General features: G+C 40.6%; 2 protein-coding genes across 3 annotated transcripts in view; one reads left to right on the plus strand and one right to left on the minus strand.

The window, feature by feature from the left end:
• Nucleotides 1–22,051, plus strand: part of cntnap2a (contactin associated protein 2a) — a 766,983-nt gene that overhangs the window by 317,363 nt on the left and 427,569 nt on the right. The window lies entirely within an intron of this gene.
• Nucleotides 8,427–21,464, minus strand: LOC133609681 (uncharacterized). The gene is made up of 12 exons (XM_072913576.1): nucleotides 21,437–21,464; nucleotides 12,005–12,137; nucleotides 11,503–11,633; nucleotides 11,104–11,424; nucleotides 10,802–11,006; nucleotides 10,544–10,703; nucleotides 10,314–10,420; nucleotides 10,131–10,217; nucleotides 9,270–9,335; nucleotides 9,115–9,180; nucleotides 8,951–9,025; nucleotides 8,427–8,845 (listed from the first exon to the last, which is right to left on the minus strand). The coding sequence occupies exons 1-6, from the start codon at nucleotides 21,462–21,464 to the stop codon at nucleotides 10,700–10,702; spliced, it is 822 nt and encodes a 273-aa protein (XP_072769677.1). The 3' UTR covers nucleotides 8,427–8,845; nucleotides 8,951–9,025; nucleotides 9,115–9,180; nucleotides 9,270–9,335; nucleotides 10,131–10,217; nucleotides 10,314–10,420; nucleotides 10,544–10,699.

Raw genomic sequence — 22,051 nt, forward strand, 5'->3', positions numbered from 1 at the left:
TGATATAAGTGGAAGTTGACGTTTGAACGTGCCCACAAACGAGTTTACACTGCCAATGTAGCATTTAACTTGATGAGTCCCAGCCCTATTAACTTCTCCTTCATAATCACGTTTGACTGCAGCCGCGAGTTTCTCTTTGGCAGCAGAAAATAATTAGTTTGACAGCATTTATTGGAGAAATACTAGAAGTCACAGTTATTTGTCCTGTTTTACCCAACAACACATTCCTATGTATCTGCCTTTGACTTTTATTCCTTCCTCAACTAATCAGTCGGATATCTGGAGATGCAGTGGCAGCTCATTCCGCTTTGAATTTTTGCTCATGAATAATTCACATTTTAAAACTCAGTATGTTCAGTTTTTTTAATGTCTGTACATTTTTATCAGAAAATACTTGATAATAGCAAAACTTTTTTTTAAAGAGGATCATCCGTAACTTACTGGTTTGATATGCATCGTACAAATATTGGAGGATTACAAGTATCTCGGGGTCTTGTTCAGGAAAGACAGACGCGCGGATCGACAGGTAGAGTTGTAAGTTCCTAGAACCTTTAGTTTGGAACTTAAAGTTCCTGTAGAACTGTGTGGTTTTCGTTTCTAATTAAGGGTAGTTTATACAAATCAGGCTGATGACATATGGAGGAGTGGTACAGTGTATTTCCACATTGATGCCATGTAAATGAATATACATTAGGTCAGATTTGTGTTTACTTTAGTAAATAAAATATAAAGCAATATGATACAAAACAATGTGATACAAATGTGTCAAAAAAGGTCAGGCTTTTTGTCTAATGTCAGAAAGGCATCTCCTCAGTAAATTATGAACTTGTGAGGGTCAGGTGAGTCTTTATGGTCCAATTAAGCTGTAAATAACAAGGCATAAAGAATAAATGTCAGTGTTTATCTCGCGGCAAACATAACAGATTCTGCGTAAGCCTGTTAGGTTCACTCGGGTTGGGACTAACAACACAAATAACTGACTGCTGTTACACAGCATGTAAACAAACTTAACTGTGAATATTTGATGTGTTTTGCCTTCTTTTCACTTTACTGCCTCCTATTTTACAATTGTCTTCAAACAATGACGCTGTTGAGTCCCCGTGAGCAGCCAGAGACGTCGCTTCGAAGTCGGGCTGAATACTGCTGTAAATACGCTTTAATAAGTCTGTCACTTCTTGTAGCTTCGCGTATGGAAATGAAGCTTGTAAAAATTAATAAACAGCATTAAACTACAAACTAGTTTAAATACTACGGCTGAGTTAAAAAAAACTACAAGATAGTTGGACTAATCCATGTTCTTTAACACACAGGTGCCCCACAAAGGTTTCTGCTACTTGAAAATGATCGTTCGTATTTCTCGTCAGGTATCCTGTCATAGAAATACACGAGAAAAAGGAAATAAACAAGTTGTCCATGCATACTGTGATTGCAGCTGAAATTGTGAGTGGTAACTTTTAGAGATGGCCCAACTGTGTTCAACTAATCAGCATTCACACAATATATATATATATATATATATATATATATATATATATATATATATATATATATATATATATATATATATATATATATATATATACACACTATATTGCCAAAAGTATTTGGCCACCCATCCAAATGATGAGAATCACGTGGCCCGGCCACAGGTGTAAAAAATCCAGCACTTAAGCATGGAGACTGTTTCTACAAACATTTCTGAAAGAATGGGCCGCTCTCAGTGATCTCCAGTGTTGAACTGTCACAGGATGCCACCTCTGCAACAAATCCAGTGGTGAAATTCCCTCGCTCCTAAATATTCCAAAGTCAACTTTATTATAAGAAAATTGAAGAGTTTGGGAACAACAGCAAGTCAGCCACCAAGTAAACTGACAGAGGGGTCAGCGGATGCTGAAGCGCACAGTGCAAAGACTTACAGAGCTCCAAACTTCATGTGACTTTCCAATTAGCCCACGTACAGTACGCAGAGAGCTTCCTGGAATGGGTTTCCATGGCAGAGCAGCTGCATCTAAGACATGCATCACCAAGTCCAATGCAAAGCGTTAGATGCAGTGGTGGAAAGCACTGGACTCTCGAGCAGTGGAGATGCCTTCTCTGGAGTGATGAATCACGCTTTTCCATCTGGCAATCTGTTGGATGAGTCTGGGTTTGGAGGTTGCCAGGAGAACGCTACATTTCGGACTGCATTGTGCCGAGTGTGAAATTTAGTGGAGGAGAAATTATAGTGTGGGGTTGTGTTTCCGGAGTTGGGCTTGACCCCTTAGTTCCAGTGAAAGGAACTTTGAATGCTCTGGGATACCAAAACATTTTGGACAATTCCATGCTCCCAACCTTGTGGGGACAGTTTGGAGCGGGCCCCTTCCTCTTCCAACATGACTGTGCACCAGTGCACAAAGCAAAGTCCGTAAAGACGTGGATGACAGAGTCTAGTGTGGATGAACTTGACTGGCCTGCACAGAGTCCTGACCTGAACTCGATAGAACACCTTTGGAATGAATTAGAACGGAGACTGAGAGCCAGGGCTTCTCGACCAACATCAGTGTGTGACCTCACCGATGCGCTTTTGGAGGAATGGTGGAAAATTCCTATAAACACACTCCACAACCTTGTGGACAGCCTTCCCTGAATAGTTGAATCTGTAATAGCTGCAAAAGTTGGACCAACATCATATTGAACCCTGTGGGTTAGTAATGGGATGGCATTTCAAGTTCATATGTGAGTCAAGGCAGGTGGCCAAATACTGTTGACAATGTAGTATACATACATATATATATATATATATACACACATATATACAGTATATATATATAAATCCGAGAGAACAACACAGGTCATGACACATATCTGCAGAAACTTTCCAAAGATTAAGGACTCATTTACCTCATGGTGGAACTTTAATCATACCAGGGTAGTTTTTAGTACAGGAGTGTATTTTAATTTACCAGGATAAATTGGAAGTTCCTGTGGTGAAAAAGGGCCCGTAGCTTAGCTGAACTCACGCTCAGAGATAGGGTTAGGAGTATGGGTGCCAAATGGACACTTCCATGGTGAGGTGTTCCTGACATTCCCAGCCGGAAGGAAGCCCTGGTGTAGAACTAGGCCAAAATAAAAGGAATTAGCTGGCCTGGGAATACCTTAATGTCCTCCTGGTCCAACTGAAAGATGTTGTTGCTGCAGTAATGCGGTCGCTGTACCATGTGTATCATGGTGAAGAGAGAACTGAGCCGGTCAATCAAGAAACCTACCCTCTGTCAGAGTATGTTGGTGACGAACCCCAAGATGCAGAGATGGCAGGCTTTGTCCAGGAAAACATGATTTAATTTAACACTATAGCAAAAACACAAACAAAAGGGTACAAACAAAAGGCGCGCACAAGACGGAGAACAAACTTGGCTGTGAACTAAAATAACACAAAGGCTAACTGTCGACAAGAAACAAAAACACTTACTGTGACACGAAGGAACTATGACATAAGCAGAGTGAACAAAAGTAGACAGAGCTACAACGACAAGTATTATGACAGATAGTAGTGACAATAATCCAGCACTGACTGGAGAGGAAGGCAGGTTCAAATAGCAGCTGGCTGATTGACACCAGGTGTGGCCAGGTGCCAATCAGCCACAGCTGAGGGGACAAAGCACCCAGGGAGATAATCAGGAAATAACCAAAATAAGAGCGCTGACAGGTAGCAAAGACAGGGAAACACAAAACCTAACTGAACTGTCAGTGACAAACCTGACACCCTCACTTATGGTCACAAGCTCGGTGTGGTGACTGAAAGAGTAATATTGCCAATACAGCCTGTTGATATAAGTTTCACTCATGGTTTGGCTGAACTCACCGTAACTTAGGAGTCCGGATGCCTAATAGACGTCTTTGTGGTGTGGTGTTCCTGGCATGCATTGCCGGAAGGAGGCCCTGGGATAGAACTATGCTGAAAGGAAGTAACTGGCCTGGGAACACCTCGTTTTCCTCCCAGTGGAACTGGAAGAGGTCGCAAGTTTTTTTTTAGTTTTTTTTATTTTATTTTTATTTTAATTTTTTTTTTTTTTTTTTAATATATTTTATTAATATTATTTTTTAATTTTCCCCTCCCTCAGAGGGGGGCTCGGCGGGGCGGTTGCTGGTTGTTCCATCTCCATCGTTGGGGTCCCTGCGGGTGGGGTGGGTGGTTCCCGTGACCCTGTGCCTGGGTGGTCCTGCGGCGGCCGATTTGGGTGGGGTGGCCGGGGGCTGGCCTCGCCGCGCTCTCCGGGGGTGGGGGGTGGGCTCGTGGGGGCCCGGTTGCCGGTGGGGCGGGGGCGGTCTTCCCGTCCGGTTGCGGGGAGTCTCTGGGTCCCTCGGGCGGGGCGTCTCGCCTTTCTGCCCGTGTGGGGTGTGGTCTCTCGCTGGCTTGGGGTCTGGCTGTCCCCTGCTTTTCTCGTGCCCTGTCCTCTGCCGGGTGCGTCTGTCTGCGGCCTGCTGCTGGCCCTTGTGGGCGGTACGGTGGGCCGGGCTCTGGGGTTCCTGTCGCTGGCCGGCTTGGCTGCGTGGGGGCGGTGGTCGCTGGTTCCCTGGGCACCACGCCTACTGTTTGTGGGTTGGGCTCTCGGGGGTGATGGGGCCGTGCTCTGGCTCCCACGCACTCTGGGAGTTGAATGTATTGTACATGCAAATTCACATATGCTCACATACGTACATAGGTACCTACGCTCCCACATACATACACAAATACATTATATATTTACCTACCTAATGTTCGTACATCCACACGCACATTCAATATACAAACATACACACACACATACTGTACATATACATTCGCTGTACAAACACATATACACATTCTGTACATATACATTCATTGTACAAACACATATACACATTCTGTACATATACAAGTACATATGCATACTTACACTCATGCACATAATCACGTTTCATCAAACATATATTAACGTTGTTGCCCTAGGGTAAACTGGGTGTAACACATGGCACACTGACAAAGCTTAACCTATTGTGTCTATAACAATCTACAAGGTTAATGTAGGTTGCTTCTCTTTCTCCCCCTCCATTTTTCTGCATTCTTTCGTATCTCAAGTTATCATTACGTATATGTATTGTTGCATTTAAACAACTGTATTGTTGATAATAAAGGTAAATTATTGGTATTGTTCATTATCAATAGCGCTATTTCTATTGGTATTTGTATTGATCCATTTGTAGTGTAATAATGCTCATTGTCATTTCTGTATAATTTTTTATTTTTCGCTAACTGCTTATTTGCTATTACTTTTACCATCATATTTGTACATGTCATATTTGCTGATGTTGCTCTATTGTTGTTGTTGTTGTTGTTTGCTGTTGTTGTTTTTGTCTCTCTGTCTAATCCCCCTCTTGTCCCCACAATTTCCCCCTCTGTCTTCTTTTTTTTTCTCTTTCTATCCCCTCCTGCTCCGGCCCGGCTGCACTAAATGATAATATAAATACATTTAATAAAGTCAAATACAAATAAGGCAACAAGAGAAGTATCCTACACTTCTCTTTTGTAAAGTAAATCTGAACAGCCGACATGGGCATCTACATCAACTATATGATTTGCCTGAGAAGCTGGACAGGACACAAAAAAAATAAAAATAAATAAATAAATAAATAAATAAAAAACAACTTGCTGCCCCTGGGACCAGGATGAGCAGAAGAAAATGTATTTAAGTATCTTTAATGTTTTGGCTTAAAGGTTCACAATGTTGGTGATGGATGGAGAAAATGAACGAAAGTGCCTTTATTGCTTTCATTTTTTTGGAGTACTCGAGGAACCAACACTCTTATGGTTGACAAAATGACGGACCAATTCCTTATTACTTGTTAGGTGTTGGTAAATGATTTGACTTTGGAGCAAAAGGGAATCAAACGGTCCACTAAGCAGACTATTCCACGGTGATTGGCTTCAGTGACTTCTTTTTTTTTCTTGTTTTGCCCCTTTTTATCTTCATCATTCCATCCCTCCCCCTTTCCCTTTTCTTCGTTCCTGCCCTCTACAGAGCAAGGCTTCTGAATTGAGCTGTTCATTCAGGCAAGTCAGGATACGTGGTGAATAGCAGGATGAACACAACAGAGAAAGAAAGGATGGAGCTACCATGATAGAACTTTTGATTTAAGATGAAAACTGTTATTTTTGGGGAGGCCGAACAAAAGACACTTTTTCCCCCACTCAGGTTGTCAAATTGGTAAAAAATAGACAAAGTTCAGACTTGGAAAAAATAAGGCTTTAAGGCGAGGTGGGGTTGTGAGTTACTGGCATGTGTGTACAAATAGAAATGTTTCAATGCTGTGTGTATGTTTTGCAGAGCCATGTCCTGAGGCATTTTGGAGGATAAACGGTGGTTTGGTAAAGACTGGATTTGAGCCTCTGGCAAACAAAATCTTTGTATAGGGGAACATTAGAAAACTTTATGGCAAACTTTTTAAAACATCTTGTATTTGCGTCTCTGGAGTTGTGTGAAATTACACAATGTTAGATCCCTGTGTTCGATAAGTCTGCTGTAATGGTCAAACAATTTACATAAAAAGACTCAAGTTTTTCCACCTAAGACTTATACTATGTTCACACTCCAGGTAAAGTGACGCTAATTGAGGATTTATCATCTTAGTGTGATCAGTAAAATTTGAATTGTTTTAGTCCAACCCAGGAATCTGTCGTACAGTAGGAAGGGTGTTCATATGGCCCCGGTCGACACCGTTTACCTGCCACATGAAACGTGACAAATTGTGGGTTGCACAATCCACTATAGCCACCAGACGGCAGTAGTTGAATATCTTAACATGTGTTTTGTGGCAATTTCAACTTTGATCACAGCAATAGTTTCTATATATAGTGGAGCTTTCCATAATTTCCAGCAGACCGCGTCGGAAAATGATTAAACCCCCGCTTCCTTAAACTTAACCTATTGTTACTATAACAAGCTACAAGGTTAATGTAGGTTGCTTCTCTTTCTTCCCCTCCATTTTTCTGCATTCGTTCGTATCTCAAGTTATCATTACATATATATATATATATATATATTGTTGCATTTGAACAACTGTATTGTTGATAATAGAGGTAAATTGTTGGTATTGTTCATTATCAATAGCGCTATTTCTATTGGTATTTGTATTGATCCATTTGTAGTGTAATAATGCTCATTGTCATTTCAGTATTATTTTTTATTTTCGCTAACTGCTTATTTGCTATCACTTTTACCATCATATTTGTACATGTCGTATTTGCTGATGTTGCTCTATTGTTGTTGTTGTTGTGTTTGCTGTTGTTGTTTTTGTCTCTCTGTCTAATCCCCCTCTTGTCCCCACAATTTCCCCCTCTGTCTTCTTTTTTTTCTCTTTCTATCCCCTCCTGCTCCGGCCCGGCTGCACCGAATGATAATATAAATACATTTAATAAAGTCAATTACAAATAAGGCAACAAGAGAAGTATCCTACACTTCTCTTTTGTAAAGTAAATCTGAACAGCCGACATGGGCATCTACATCAACTATATGATTTGCCTGAGAAGCTGGACAGGTAAAAAAACAAAAAAAACAAACAAACAAAAAAAGTCTTCCTTCTACGGGAAATCCCCCCAGGAATAGGGCCATCTGATTCTGTCTCTACTGTATGTGGTCATAAATCTGATTGTATCCAATGTGACCGGAGTTTAAATGCTAAGGTTCATCTGATCTCCATGTCATTGAAAGGTTAGGGTTGGTGTTATCAGTTAAGCAGCGAGCGTCAATGTCCAACCACTCCTACTCGTTACTTATACGCTTCTCTGAACAGTTGTCACATAAAAGTGCCCCATGAACTGCCCATAGCCAAAATTCTTGCCGTCTTCATTTTTAATCTCCGACACAAAATAATTTGGTCAACAAAATATAGGGATGATGCTCGAACCCGGTTTTCCCGGTTGTTCGATAAGAAAAGAACCGAGTCCTCGGACTCGAATCCCTTTTTAAGAACCGGTACCCATTATCGAGACCACTATAGTAAAGAAAAATAGTTGGTTCTTTATTCGACTCCCTGGGAACGAATCCTGTCCCGACAAGAAATGCACCGTAGGACATCACAAGAAATGACGTCATGTAGCTCAGTCATTTGTCACGGTGGTGTGCAGCGTGCTGCGGTTCGTTCTCCCGGGACGCAAAACTGACGGCTCCGGACGAAAGTGTGCAGGTAGGAGATTATTTATTTCTCATAAATCATACACATTACAACAGACAGGAACGAAACAAAAGGAAAGCGTGCCGTTCGCACAAGAAGTTAAAGCAAAAACTTACTTCCCAGGTAACACGCGAACGTTATGAGAACGTTAGGAGAACGTAGTGGCATTGTTATGGGAACGTTAGTTTGTAACGTTCAAAGAACGTTAGGTTGTGGAGTTCTTGCTTGGTTAGCAGAACGTTAGCCAAGAACGTTTGGCAAGAACGTTTAGGGAACTGTTTAGGAACATGCTATTTTCGTCTGTTTTTGCTCTATATTGTCAGGACTAACACTCAAACACAAAATTCAACAATAATTCTTTATTAGTGATAATTATAATACAATAGAAATGGAATGCAATGGTATTTACGTCTGTTTTTGTGCTATATTGTCAGGACTATAACAAACAGAAAATTCAACAATAATTCTTTATTAGTGATAATTATAATACAATAGAAATGGAATGCAGTGGTATTTACGTCTGTTTTTGTGCTATCTTGTCAGGACTGACACTCAAACAGAAAATTCAACAATAATTCTTTATTAGTGATAATTATAATACAATAGAAATGGAATGCTGTGGTCTTGGTCATGCGCGTCAGTGTACTCCTGCCCCTTCTTGTTGGTTCTCTTCCTGGAAGTAAATAATTATAGATATTCACAAATACAACAAAGACAGCACTGGAATGTAGATGAATTGAATTCAATTAAAACATGGCATAATTTACTCCTTGTTTACCTGCTCAATGCTCACTGGTCTCACTGGCGTTTGCTTGGTTCTTTTCCCTTTCCCTGTTTTCTTCTTCTTCACTTCCTGCAAGTATTTATAATTGCAAATTCAACACAGAACTGGGATCTTTATGAATTGAATTAAAACATTGGCATAATTACTTTATCATTTACCTGGTCACTCATCTCACTGTCCATTCCCTTTGTACACCTCCCTTTGCCCTTCTTCGCCGTCGCTTCCTGCAAGTGTTTATAATTGCAAATTCAACACAGAACTGGGATCTTCATGAATTGATTTAAAACATTGGCATAATTACTTTATCATTTACCTGGTCACTCATATCACTGTCCTATTCCTTTGTACACCTCCCTTTGCCCTTCTTCGCCGTCGCTTCCTGCAAGTGTTTCAATCAATCAATCAAGCAATGTTTATTTATATAGCCCTAAATCACAAGTGTCTCAAAGGGCTGCACAAGCCACAATGACATCCTCGGTACAAAGCCCACATAAGGGAAAGGGAAAACTCACCCCAGTGGGACGTCAATGTGAATGACTATGAGAAACCTTGGAGAGGACCGCATATGTGGGTAACCCCCCCCTCTAGGGGAGACCGAATGCAATGGATGTCGAGTGGGTCTGACATTATAGTAAGAGTCCAGTCCATAGTGGGGCCAGCAGGACACCATCCCGAGCGGAGACGGGTCAGCAGCGCAGAGATGTTCCCAGCCGATGCACAGGCGAGCAGTCCACCACGGGTCCCGACTCTGGACAGCCAGCACTTCATCCATGGCCACCGGACCTGTGCCCCCCCCCCCCCCTCCACAAGGAAGAGGGGAGCAGAGGAGAAAAAAGAAACGGCATATCAACTGGTCTAAAAGGGGGGTCTATTTAAAGGCTAGAGTATACAAATGAGTTTTAAGATGGGACTTAAATGCTTCTACTGAGGTAGCATCTCTAATTGTTACCGGGAGGGCATTCCATAGTACTGGAGCCTGAATAGAAAACGCTCTATAGCCCGCAGACTTTTTTTGGGCTCTGGGTATCAATAATAAGCCGGAGTTCTTTGAACGCAGATTTCTTGCCGGGACATATGTACAATACAATCGAGTGTTTATAATTGAAAATTCAACACAGAACTGGAATCTTCATGAATTGATTTAAAACATTGGCATAATTACTTTATCATTTACCTGGTCACTCATCTCACTGTCCATTTCCTTTGTACACCTCCCTTTGCCCTTCTTCGCCGTCGCTTCCTCTTAATTCCTCCTCTTCTCCTGCAAGTAGTTATAATTGCAAATTCAAAAGACATGCAGTGGAACTTCAATAAAATGGAATTCAAAATTGGGATATCTTATCATAATTCTCCGTACCTCAAACTTTGAACCTCCCTTTCAAAAAGTGGCCAGTTTCAGGACCTCTCCAAGCTCACAATCTACTTCAGCTGTGGTCGTCTGTTTGTGAACACCCCTGCATGCCTCTGGAATCACCAGCACAATTTAGAATTCCCTTTAGAATAAATACCGTAATAATAACAGCTAGATCGACCTTGTGAGCATACATGCAACATGTTCAAAGATGCAAACCTATTATTAACACTTACTTATTATTATTCTGTAAAAGGGCAAGTCCTCAAATGCCACTTTGCCTGTCTTTCCACGGAGACCAAGCTGCTCCAGGACTTTGTTTGTGGCAATTTTCCTCAGCATTGTCCTCACTGTGTCTGCCAAATTCTGCCCACCAAGAGCAGTAAGAGCTTTCACCTATACAAATAAATAAACAACAATATTGTACTTGATTAGAACATGTTTTTTGATAACTAAACAAAATAATTTTGCAATGGGGAATTAAAACTAATTACCAGCTGCTTTCTGAGCAGAAGATCAGTGTCGAGCTGTTCACTGAAGGTCTTTTAAGCTGCTCAAGAGTCTCGAAAGGCTTCTCAATGAGATCTTGAACATCCACAGCTTCTGGCCCCACAGACTGTGCTGCCAGCCCTCTCAGCATGCGCATAATTTCTCCCTGGTTCTCAACTAGTTTTTGAACTTTCATGTTTAACTGGAAAACTGCAAAGACAACAAAAGTCAAAGAGGTAATTCGTATTACTGCCCGTTGTAACAGCCTGTTTAACACCACCTATCAACAGTTAAAAAGCCAACTAACGTTCACTTTCAAGGGCATTCCTGCTGCTTCTTGGAGTGGTCTGGTACTGACTCATACTGGCTGGAGTGGTTTGGTACTGGCTTGAGCTAGATGCATGATTCCTGTCTGGACTGAGCCTGTAAGTGCTGCTTCTCGCTGGGCTGTGAGGTCGGCCTGGATGCCTTGGAGTGGTGTAGTATTGGCTGGTACTGGCTGAAGTGGTCTGGTACTTGCTGGAGATTGGAAAGTTCAATGGTGGGAGCACTGGCAGTGGGGGTGCCTGGATGAGGATCTGTGATTTCTCTTTTCTGCACTTCTTTTTTGGCCGAATTTCCTCTTCGTCTAAACCAACAAAGACAATAAAATTTATGCAGTAGTGTTTGAGTATTGTAAGTAAACAGTCTTTGAAAAGTGACTAACCGTCAGCATCAAACACATCTTCCTCATCGTTTCTATAACGTTCAGGGGTGATGTGGCTCCGTTTGGTTGATATTTCTTCTTCCTCTGGGCTCGAAAACAATGTCGGTATCCCGTCTTTCTTTGGCTTACGCCTAAACACACAGAATAACACTGTTACCTACGCACGTAAGCACACACACATACGTACGCACACACAAACACGCACGCACGCACACACACACTGAACAAGTCTCATTACCTACACATGTAGGCACACACACGCACGCACTGAACAAGTCTCATTACCTACACTTGTAGGCACACACACACACGCACGCACTGAACAAGTCTCATTACCGACACATGTAGGCACACACACACGCACGCACTGAACAAGTCTCACACACGCACGCACGCACGCACACACTTAACAAGTCTCACACACGCACGCACGCACACACTGAACAAGTCTCATACAACAAAGAGCGGCCGTTTGGCGCCAATGTTAGCGATGTAATGTTACCTGTAATCTGAACTTAAAACTAAAGGACAACACAGGTAAACATATTCACATTCTTGGTACACACATTCATTAATTAAAGACCTAATTTCTACCGAAAAACAAGGAAAAGGTCGGTGGGACCGTCCGAGCAAGACTCACCCTCAACGTGGAACTTTTCTGTGAGGGGAGAAGGGAGGGGCTAACCCAGGAGAACTACAGGAGCTCAGGAGGGACAACAATATATCAAACCGCCCTCTCATAGACGAGCAGACAAGATAACTATTTGGAGATAAAATTCACAAACAAAATATAATAAATAACAAAGGTGTATTTTAACTCCGTTACATAGGGTAGAAATTGTTACACAAAAACGTGCTTCGTATTTCACTCTTTCTATCTACTTACATGTGATCAATGCAATTGCCTGATTTATCGGGATTCTGGAATTTGCAGCGTTGTCGAGCGTACGTCGTCGAGCTTGGTAGTCCTTTGTTTTAGGGAAGATTCTACGCGCATGCGCGTCAGATTACTCGAAAAACACAACACGTTCGCGGAACGTTAGGGAAACGTTACTACATAATGTATACAAAGTAAATTTGCGAAAAAAAACACTTTGAAAAGCCGCGGTTGCTGTTTCCATTGCAGGCAAATATTTTGTGTGTCATAGGTTTTGATATGTTCTGAGAATGTTCTTAGAATGTTCTCATCTTGCATAACCAAACGAGAACCATACAGTAACGTTACGCTAACGTTAGGTGTTACCTGGGTTAGCACAGGAATACTAAAAGCTAAGGTAACTTTAGCACAGGAATCAATCGCTTGAAAACCAGAATGCCAACGTAACTGTTGCAAATGCAAACAATGAAGCCACGACGAGTGACCGGAAAAGGCAGGCTTAAATAGAGTCTTTGATGAGCAACAGGTGCGTGTACAAGGCGGGTGAAAATCATAAGTAACCATGGTGACTAAAACAAACCCCCAAAGTGCACAAAACAACTAAGGAAGTCCAAAACTTACAGAACATAACTAAACAAAACATGATCCGACAAATATATACATAATTTACTGACCTTTTTGTATTAAAATATCTGTGAATTAGTACATACAACAGTTTTTTAATATGTAATTAATTATTTCAGTCATTATTAATATACTGAGATGAAGAATATCTTATTTTCAATAAGGTTGAAAGTATTTCTCTTAACTCTTCTTCTTTGTACTTTGTAAGCACTATTCATTTGAACAACCTCTTAAACTGGATCATATCAGTACAATGTTTAACTTCTTTACTTAATCCATTCCATCATTTAATTCCACATCATTTTAGCTGTTTGAAATTTTACCAAATCATCGAACTTTAATATTTTTGACTCAATAAATAAAGTGTTTGTATATTTTCTATATACAACATTATGTATCAGTCTAATTGATCTTTTTTGTAACACGGTTAACCAATGTAGCGCACATTTGTAGTTATTTCCCCACATTTCTGCACAATAACTCAGATATGGTAATACTATAGTAGCGAGCAGTAGAGAATGTGAAGTGATTTGTTAAACCAAATATTGTGTGTTTTTTTCCATATACAACAACCTATCTGGACTCGATAAGAGAATCGATAAGGAATCGGTTCGATAAGAGGATTCGATAATAGGCTCAAACTCGATAATTTCTTATCAAACATCATCCCTAACAAAATATTGACTGCGGTTGCACAAAATCCTGGAAATTGCTACAAATGTGCAAGGATTGAGACCTACACGAACTGGGGCCATGTTTACCTCCGCAAATGCACAGACACATAGGACGACAATATTTTATCATGTGGACATGGCCTTTGCCAAAAGATAAGCAGATAGGCACTATTATTAAAGGCAGATTGTCACACACTGCCAATGCAAATGCACGGCACTGTTGTCCTCGCAGGTTGCTGCAGCTCAAGTGTGGATACTAGGGTTGTACGGTATACGGGTATTAGTATAGTACCACAACTTTCAGTACTATACCGCCTCTAAAAGGTACCATACCCCACCCGTTGTGTAATGCAGATGAGCTTGTTCAAATAACCAAAGATAAAAGTGAAGCTATAACACTGAAACGCCCTCAGGAAGAAATGCTTTAAGACATGGCTACCTAGCTAGCGGCTAATATGCATCCCCAGTCAGCAGTGTTGTAACTACTTCCAGATCACTTATCCATGTCTCCATGGCAACTATTAAATTACATTTATTTCAAATATCATCCCTGGAGGACGAGTGATTACTATTCATGCGTCACGACACACCGCAGCACCCCGGGTCATAACATTGGATGTGCAATAAGTGATCTATAGTTACCAATTTCAAGCTAGGATTACACTACGTGCGATCATTAATTATTAAAACAATCACCTTAACTTTAAACACACTGCGCACATGTGAATGACGAGCATACTTAGTCAATAGCCATACATGTCACGCTATGAACAATGCCCATACTGTCATAAACATGTGCCATATAGTGAAACCATACTAAACAACAATGACAAACACATTTTGGGAGAATATTTACACCGCAACACAACATAAACACTACAGAACAAATTCCCAGATGTCCCTGCAGCACCAACTCTTCTGGGACGCTACAATATAAACAAATGCCATTGGTGGATCTACACCTAACATCCATTATAATGATACCACGTACAATAGCGTATCGAGTCGATACTACTATGATTACATCGATATTTTCTAACGTCACAAAATCTTCTTTCGCTTTTTTGAAATGTATATCATGTTTATAAACTAAGGAAATATGTCGCTGGACACATAAGGACTTTGAATATGACCAATGTATGATCCTGTAACTACTTGGTATCAGAATGATACCCAAATTTGTGGTGTCATCCAAAACTAATGTAAAGTTTCCAAACAACAGAAGAATGAGTGATTATTACATTTCAACAGAAGTGTAGATAGAACATGTTGAAACAGAAAATAACCAGATATTAACAGATAATGATCAAGTAGATTAATAATTCATTTTCTACCACGTGTCCTTATTAATTTTGACTAAATAATAGAATAGAAAATGACAATATGTTACTGCATACATCAGCAAACTAAATTAGGAGTCTTTGTTTGCTTACTTACTAATAAACGACAAGTTGTCTAGTATGTTCACCATTTTATTTAAGGACAACATTGCAATAAGAAACATATGTTTAATGTACTGTAAGATATTTTTTTTTAAATGTAGCCAATAAATGACATTTTTTGTGGTCCCCTTTGTTTACAAAATTAACGAAAAGTACCAAAAAGTCCCGTAACACATTTTGGTACCAACATATTTGTATCGGGACAACACTAGTGGATACCGTTACCATTGTCACTTGCGGTACCAAGGACTTTCTCTTTTTTTAAATGAAAGTTAAAATATAGGAATTTGAATGGGAGGACGACGGAAAAGCAAAGTAAAAAATTGAATATGTGTGTTTCAATCAGGAGGTTGACAGTCATGTGTTGAGGTGTTATTAGTTTAGACTGTGTTTAGGATAATTGGTACCAAACATGACCACGGTAAATACATTTCTGCAAAGTAGATTAATAATAAAGCTAATATTATCATGGAGCATAAAAAAATGTTTACGACCTTCTAAGTGTGTTGTTTTTAACATGACTAGTCCTCTAGACATGAAATAACAACCATACAGTCACCTTTACACATGTTTCACCTAATATAGATAAAGTTGGTATGGTATGGTAATATAGTAGCCTTGAGCATGTTGTATTCAAGATTACAGTATTTCGGAACCCACAAGATCCTCCAAGTGTCATTGCTGTGACCGTCTCCCAGCCACTACGTAGAAATACTTTGTCACATCCTGTGTCATTTCTCTAAGTTAACACAGGGCTTCCATAAGCTGAAACCATGGACGTGTGTTGTTCTGCAAAAAAATTGGTCAACAGTCACAGCTACGATCTTTAGCTCTGTTGTTACATGTCGGCATTCCGTCTTGTTAGCAATACATGTCCTGCATTGTCATTCCACACCGCTCATGCCAAAGCTGTACGTTTTATTGATGAAGAAGATGAAGTGCGTCGAGTGACTTCATATCCACTTTGCGCGGACGGCTGTTTTTAGCTGATAGCAGTCTCAGTTAACCTGAAGTGCCGCGCCAAAAATCCGATGCTATGTCCTGCTGTTGTCATTTGTCCTTTGATATCGCTCGCCTCAAAGGCTCACCGATGTGGAGATGTGATCTTGATGGGGCAGGGGTTGAAGATGAAGTCTATCAAAAATTTGGTCAATTTGATATTATTGCGGTGAAGATAGCGCAAAGATTAACAGAGTTCCCCTTTAAAGGCCTACTGAAATGCGATTTTCTTATTTAAACGGGGATAGCAGGTCCATTCTATGTGTCATACTTGATCATTTCACGATATTGCCATATTTTTGCTGAAAGAATTTAGTAGAGAACATCGACGATAAAGTTCGCAACTTTTGGTCGCTGATAAAAAAAAAAGCCTTGCCTGTACCAGAAGTAGCAGACGGTATGCGCGTGACGTCACAGGTTGTAGAGCTCCTCACATCTGCACATTGTTTACAATCATGGCCACCAGCAGCGAGAGCAATTTGGACCGAGAAAGTGACGATTTCCCCATTAATTTGAGCAAGGGTGAAAGATTTGTGGATGAGGAAAGTGAGAGTGAAGGACTAGAGGGCAGTGGGAGCGATTCAGATAGGGAAGATGCTGTGAGAGGCGGGTGGGACCTGATATTCAGCTGGGAATGACTAAAACAGTAAATAAACACAAGACATATATATACTCTATTAGCCATAACACAACCAGGCTTATATTTAATATGCCACAAATGAATCCCGCATAACAAACACCTCCCCCCTCCCGTCCATATAACCCGCCAATACAACTCAAACACCTGCACAACACACTCAATCCCACAGCCCAAAGTACCGTTCACCTCCCCAAAGTTCATACAACACATATATTTCCCCAAAGTCCCCAAAGTTACGTACGTGACATGCACATAGCGGCACACACATACGGACAAGCGATCAAATCTTTGGAAGCCGCAGCTGCGTACTCACGGTACCGCGTCTGCGTATCCAACTCAAAGTCCTCCTGGTAAGAGTCTCTGTTGTCCCAGTTCTCCACAGGCCAATGGTAAAGCTTGACTGTCATCTTTCGGGAATGTAAACAATGAAACACCGGCTGTGTTGGTGTTGCTGCAGCCGGCCGCAATACACCGCTTCCCACCTACAGCTTTCTTCTTTGCTGTCTCCATTGTTCATTGAACAAATTGCAAAAGATTCACCAACACAGATGTCCACAATACTGTGGAATTTTGCGATGAAAAAACAGACGACTTAATAGCTGGCCACCATGCTGTCCCAAAATGTCCTCTACAATCTGTGACGTCACGCGCAGGCGTCATCATACCGAAACGTTTTATACAGGATATAAAATACAATTGCACTTTAGTAAGCTAACCCGGCCGTATTGGCATGTGTTGCAATGTTAAGATTTCATCATTGATATATAAACTATCAGACTGCATGGTCGGTAGTAGTGGGTTTCTGTAGGCCTTTAACCCGGAAACAGCAGTTCGGCTTCGTGACTATCTTTACCAATAATATTAAAACAAGAAAAATCCAATCTAACACTTAATTTATGCCAAAAACATGTAGAATATGACTAAAACAAACAAACTTTTTTCATGCAAATTCTTAATATTTTTGGCTTAAATTAAGGGTTACATTAAGTAAAACAAAATAGTTTTTTTGTTCATTTAAAAAAAAAAGGGATGTAGTGAAGCTGTAATATTTTAAGCAAAATATACTGTAACGAGAGACAACTGTAGATTATAATATTTTGAATATCAGTTATAAAATACATGTATTACATGTTTATATACAGTACAGGTCAAAGGTTTGGACACACTTTCTCCTCATTCAATGTGTTTTCTTTATTTTCATGACTATTTACATTGTAGAATGTCACTGAAGGCATCAAAACTATGAATGAACACATGTGGAGTTATGTAAAAAGGTGAAATAACTGAAAACATGTTTTATATTGTAATTTCTTCAAAATAGCCACCCTTTGCTCTGATTACTGCTTTGTACACTCTTGGCATTCTCTCGATGAGCTTCAAGCACACCTGTGAAGTGAAAACCATTTCAGGTGACTACTTCTTGAAGCTCATCGAGAGAATGCCAAACGTGTGCGAAAAAGTAATCAGAGCAAAGGGTGGCTATTTTGAAGAAACTAGAATATAAAACATGTTATTAAGGTATCAAACCTTTTTTTTTTTTGTTAAGTACATAACTCCATATGTGTTCATTCATAGTTTTGATGCCTTCAGTGACAATCTACAATGTAAATAGTCATGAAAATAAAGAAAACACATTGAATGAGAAGGTGTGTCCAAACCTTTGGCCTGTAGTGTGTGTGTGTGTATATATATATATATATATATATATATATATATATATATATATATATATATATAGGGCAGCACGGTGGGGTTAGTGCATCTGCCTCACAATACGAAGGTCCTGAGTAGTCCTGAGTTCAATCCCGGGCTCGGGATCTTTCTGTGTGGAGTTTGCATGTTCTCCCCGTGACTGCGTGGGTTCCCTCTGGGTACTCCGGCTTCCTCCCACCTCCAAAGACATGCACCTGGGGATAGGTTGATTGGCAACACTAAATTGGCCCTAGTGTGTGGATGTGAGTGTGAATGTTGTCTGTCTATCTGTGTTGGCCCTGCGATGAGGTGGCGACTTGTCCAGGCTGTACCCCGCCTTCCGCCCGATTGTAGCTGAGATAGGCTCCAGCGACCCCAAAGGGAATAAGCAGTAGAAAATGGATGGATGGATGGATATATATATATATATATATATATATATATATATATATATATATATATATATATATATATACACAAAGTTTACATGCACTTGTGAAGAACATAATTCATGGCTGTGTTGAGTTTCCAATAATTTATACAACTGAAAATGAGACCAAATCTGCTGGGTCAAAAGTATAAATAATGTATAAATACAATATATTTGATATATTTGTCCATGTGATGGTCACATTTTCAGTAGACCCATAATAAATTCATAAAAGAACCAAACTTCATGAATGTTTTTTGTGACCAACAAGTATGTGCTCCAATCACTCTATCACAAACAAATAAGAGTTGTAGAAATGATTGGAAACTCAAGACAGCCATGACATTATGTTCTTTGCAGGTGTATGTAAACTTTTGATCGCGCCTGTATATATATATGTGTATTCAAAAAACTTTGTGAGTAATTCCACCTCTGTTTTAGCAATAAATTGTTGGAACAACCACTCTCCACAGGACTGGCTTGTGTGTACCTCTCTACCGTGCTTTATACTGTACAATAGCAATGCTTTTAAGCTTATGAAGAAGACTCACCATCTGTATAATAAATGACTGAAGAGTGTATTTATGTCACCCGGGCTTTAGGCCACTTGCACGCTAACAGGAGATGTTAGTGAGTCCATTTCCACGTGTCAGAGTGCCTCTAAGGGATATTTTAAACCATTTATACAGCATCAAACATCACAAGTGCCTCCCTAAAGAGCCTTATGCAGTTGTGTGAATGTGAAGCAGGGCACGAATATACAATTTGGATGTGTTTGCTCAGTTAACCTTTTCTGGGTAAATAGACAGATTTAAAAATAAAAGCGAAAGAAAGGCACAAGGGAAAACAGAAAATCGCTGCTCCGGTGTACTGTAGCTGAGTTGACCATCTTCCCCTGTGCAGATATAGGTTATCTATTGAGGAACATGCATGGATCAGTGTGGAGTCATCTAGAAGTAGAGTCGAGTCCGCCGTGTGTCTTATCGGGACTGCCACATGGCTTGTCCATCCCAATCCACTTTATTTATACAGCACAATTTAAAAACAGTAAAAGTTTCACAACGCACCGCACAGTAGTAAAAATACACATTTAAAACCAAGATAAAACTAGAGACAATTTAGTGCAACAAAACCCCCATTGTACTTAAAAGAATAAACACATAAAAGAAAAGAAAATAGACTGACATCACAAAACTCTCATGCTGGTTTAAAAAATGCCAAGGAGTAAAAATATGTTTTAAGAAATGATTTACAAGTCGTTAAAAAGGGAGACTTCAGAATCACCAGAGGGAGATCGTTCCAAAGCATTTTATGAGGTTAGAAATGCATGGAGTTGCTGATCCGTTAAGAGATTTAAAAACAAACATTACCAAATTTTAAAATGAATTTTAAAATGACTTGGGAGCCAGTGAAGTTAAAGTTAAAGTACCACACTACGTGTGGTGAAATTTGTATTCTGAATTTGAATTTGTTCACCACCTGAGAGGTGAAGGGAGCAGTGAGCAGCAGAGGTGGCTGCTCCCGGGAATTATTTTTGGTGATTTAACCCCCAATTCCAACCCTTGATGCTGAGTGCCAAGCAGGGAGGTAATGGGTCCCATTGTTATAGCCTTTTGTATGACTCGGCCGGGGTTTGAACTCACAACCTACCAATCTCAGGGCGGACACTCTAACCACTAAGCCACTGAGCAGGTTACTAAGAGACACTAGAATGGCAGTAACGTGGTCATATTTTTTTCTTTGGCATTTTGGAACAACTGGCCTGGTTCATTCAGACATTAAGTGAATTGCAGTAGTCTAAACTTGATGAAATAAAAGCATGGAGTACTGTCACAGCCTGTGCCTTTGTTGGGGTTTGTTAGTGTTCTCCGGGGTTTTCTGTTAATTACTGTCCTGTGCTTTTATTTTGGCGGCTCTTCCGGTTTTGTTGGTGTTTCACATTCACCCTGCTTCACTTCTGTCCCAGAGCATTTCCCCCCATCTGTTTTCTGTTTGCAATCATGACTATTTAAGTTGATCCTTCCTCTACCTTCATTGCCGGGACATTGTTGATGATTTTGTTATCGTTTCATTGGACTACAGAGGAGCGTTTTGATGCTAAACCTAATAAGCACTACTTTGTGGACGCCGTCGGCTCCACATTTCTCGTTGGTGCTTTGCTGGGTTCCAGCAGTTTTGTTTTCTTTTCTTCATAGTCTGTCCGGGCAGAGCACTTCTCGTTGCTCTCGAGTTTTAGTTTGTTTATTTGGGACGGCGTGGCGAAGTTGGTAGAGTGACCGTGCCAGCAATCGGAGGGTTGCTGGTTACTGGGGTTCAATCCCCACCTTCTACCATCCTAGTCACGTCCGTTGTGTCCTTGGGCAAGACACTTCATCCCTTGCTCCTGATGGCTGCTGGTTAGCGCCTTGCATGGCAGCTCCCGCCATCAGTGTGTGAATGTGTGTGTGAATGGGTGAATGTGGAGATACTGTCAAAGCGCCTTGAGTACCTTGAAGGTAGAAAAGCGCTATACAAGTATAACCCATTTATCATTTATCAATAAATACCCCTTTTTACCTCGCGCTCCTACCTCGTTCATCCGCATCCTAAAAATCACAACAACCTCCTGTGTCTTCCACAACGCACCGTTTACCAATGCTTGACCGATTACACGCTTAAAGTTGTTGAAAGATAAAACTGATTTGATTTTACCTAAAAGTCTATGATGATAAAAACTAAAGAGAACAACAAAGATAATATGTTGTTACCATTTAAAATCAGTGACTTAGAGGGTAAATGGGTTGTACTTGAATAGCGCTTTTCTACCTTCAAGGTACTCAAAGCAGTTTGATACTATTTCCACATTCACCCATTCACACACATTTACACACTGATGGCGGGAGCTGCCATGCAAGGCCCTAACCACGACCCATCAGGAGCAAGGATGAAGTGTCTTGCTTAAGGAGACAACAGACTTGAATAGGATGGCGCAAGCCGGGGATCGAACCAGGATCAGTGGCCTTGGGGTTAGAGTGTCTGCCCTGGGACTGGAAGGTCATGAGTTCAAACCCTGGCCGAGTCATACCAAAGACTATAAAAAAGGACCCATTGCCTCCCTGCTTGGCACTCAGCATCAAGGGTTGGAATTGGGGGTTAAATCACCAAATGATTCCTGAGCGCGGCCACCGCTGC

This window comes from Nerophis lumbriciformis, linkage group LG07, assembly GCF_033978685.3.
Source record: "Nerophis lumbriciformis linkage group LG07, RoL_Nlum_v2.1, whole genome shotgun sequence".
NCBI classification, from domain to species: Eukaryota; Metazoa; Chordata; class Actinopteri; order Syngnathiformes; family Syngnathidae; genus Nerophis; species Nerophis lumbriciformis.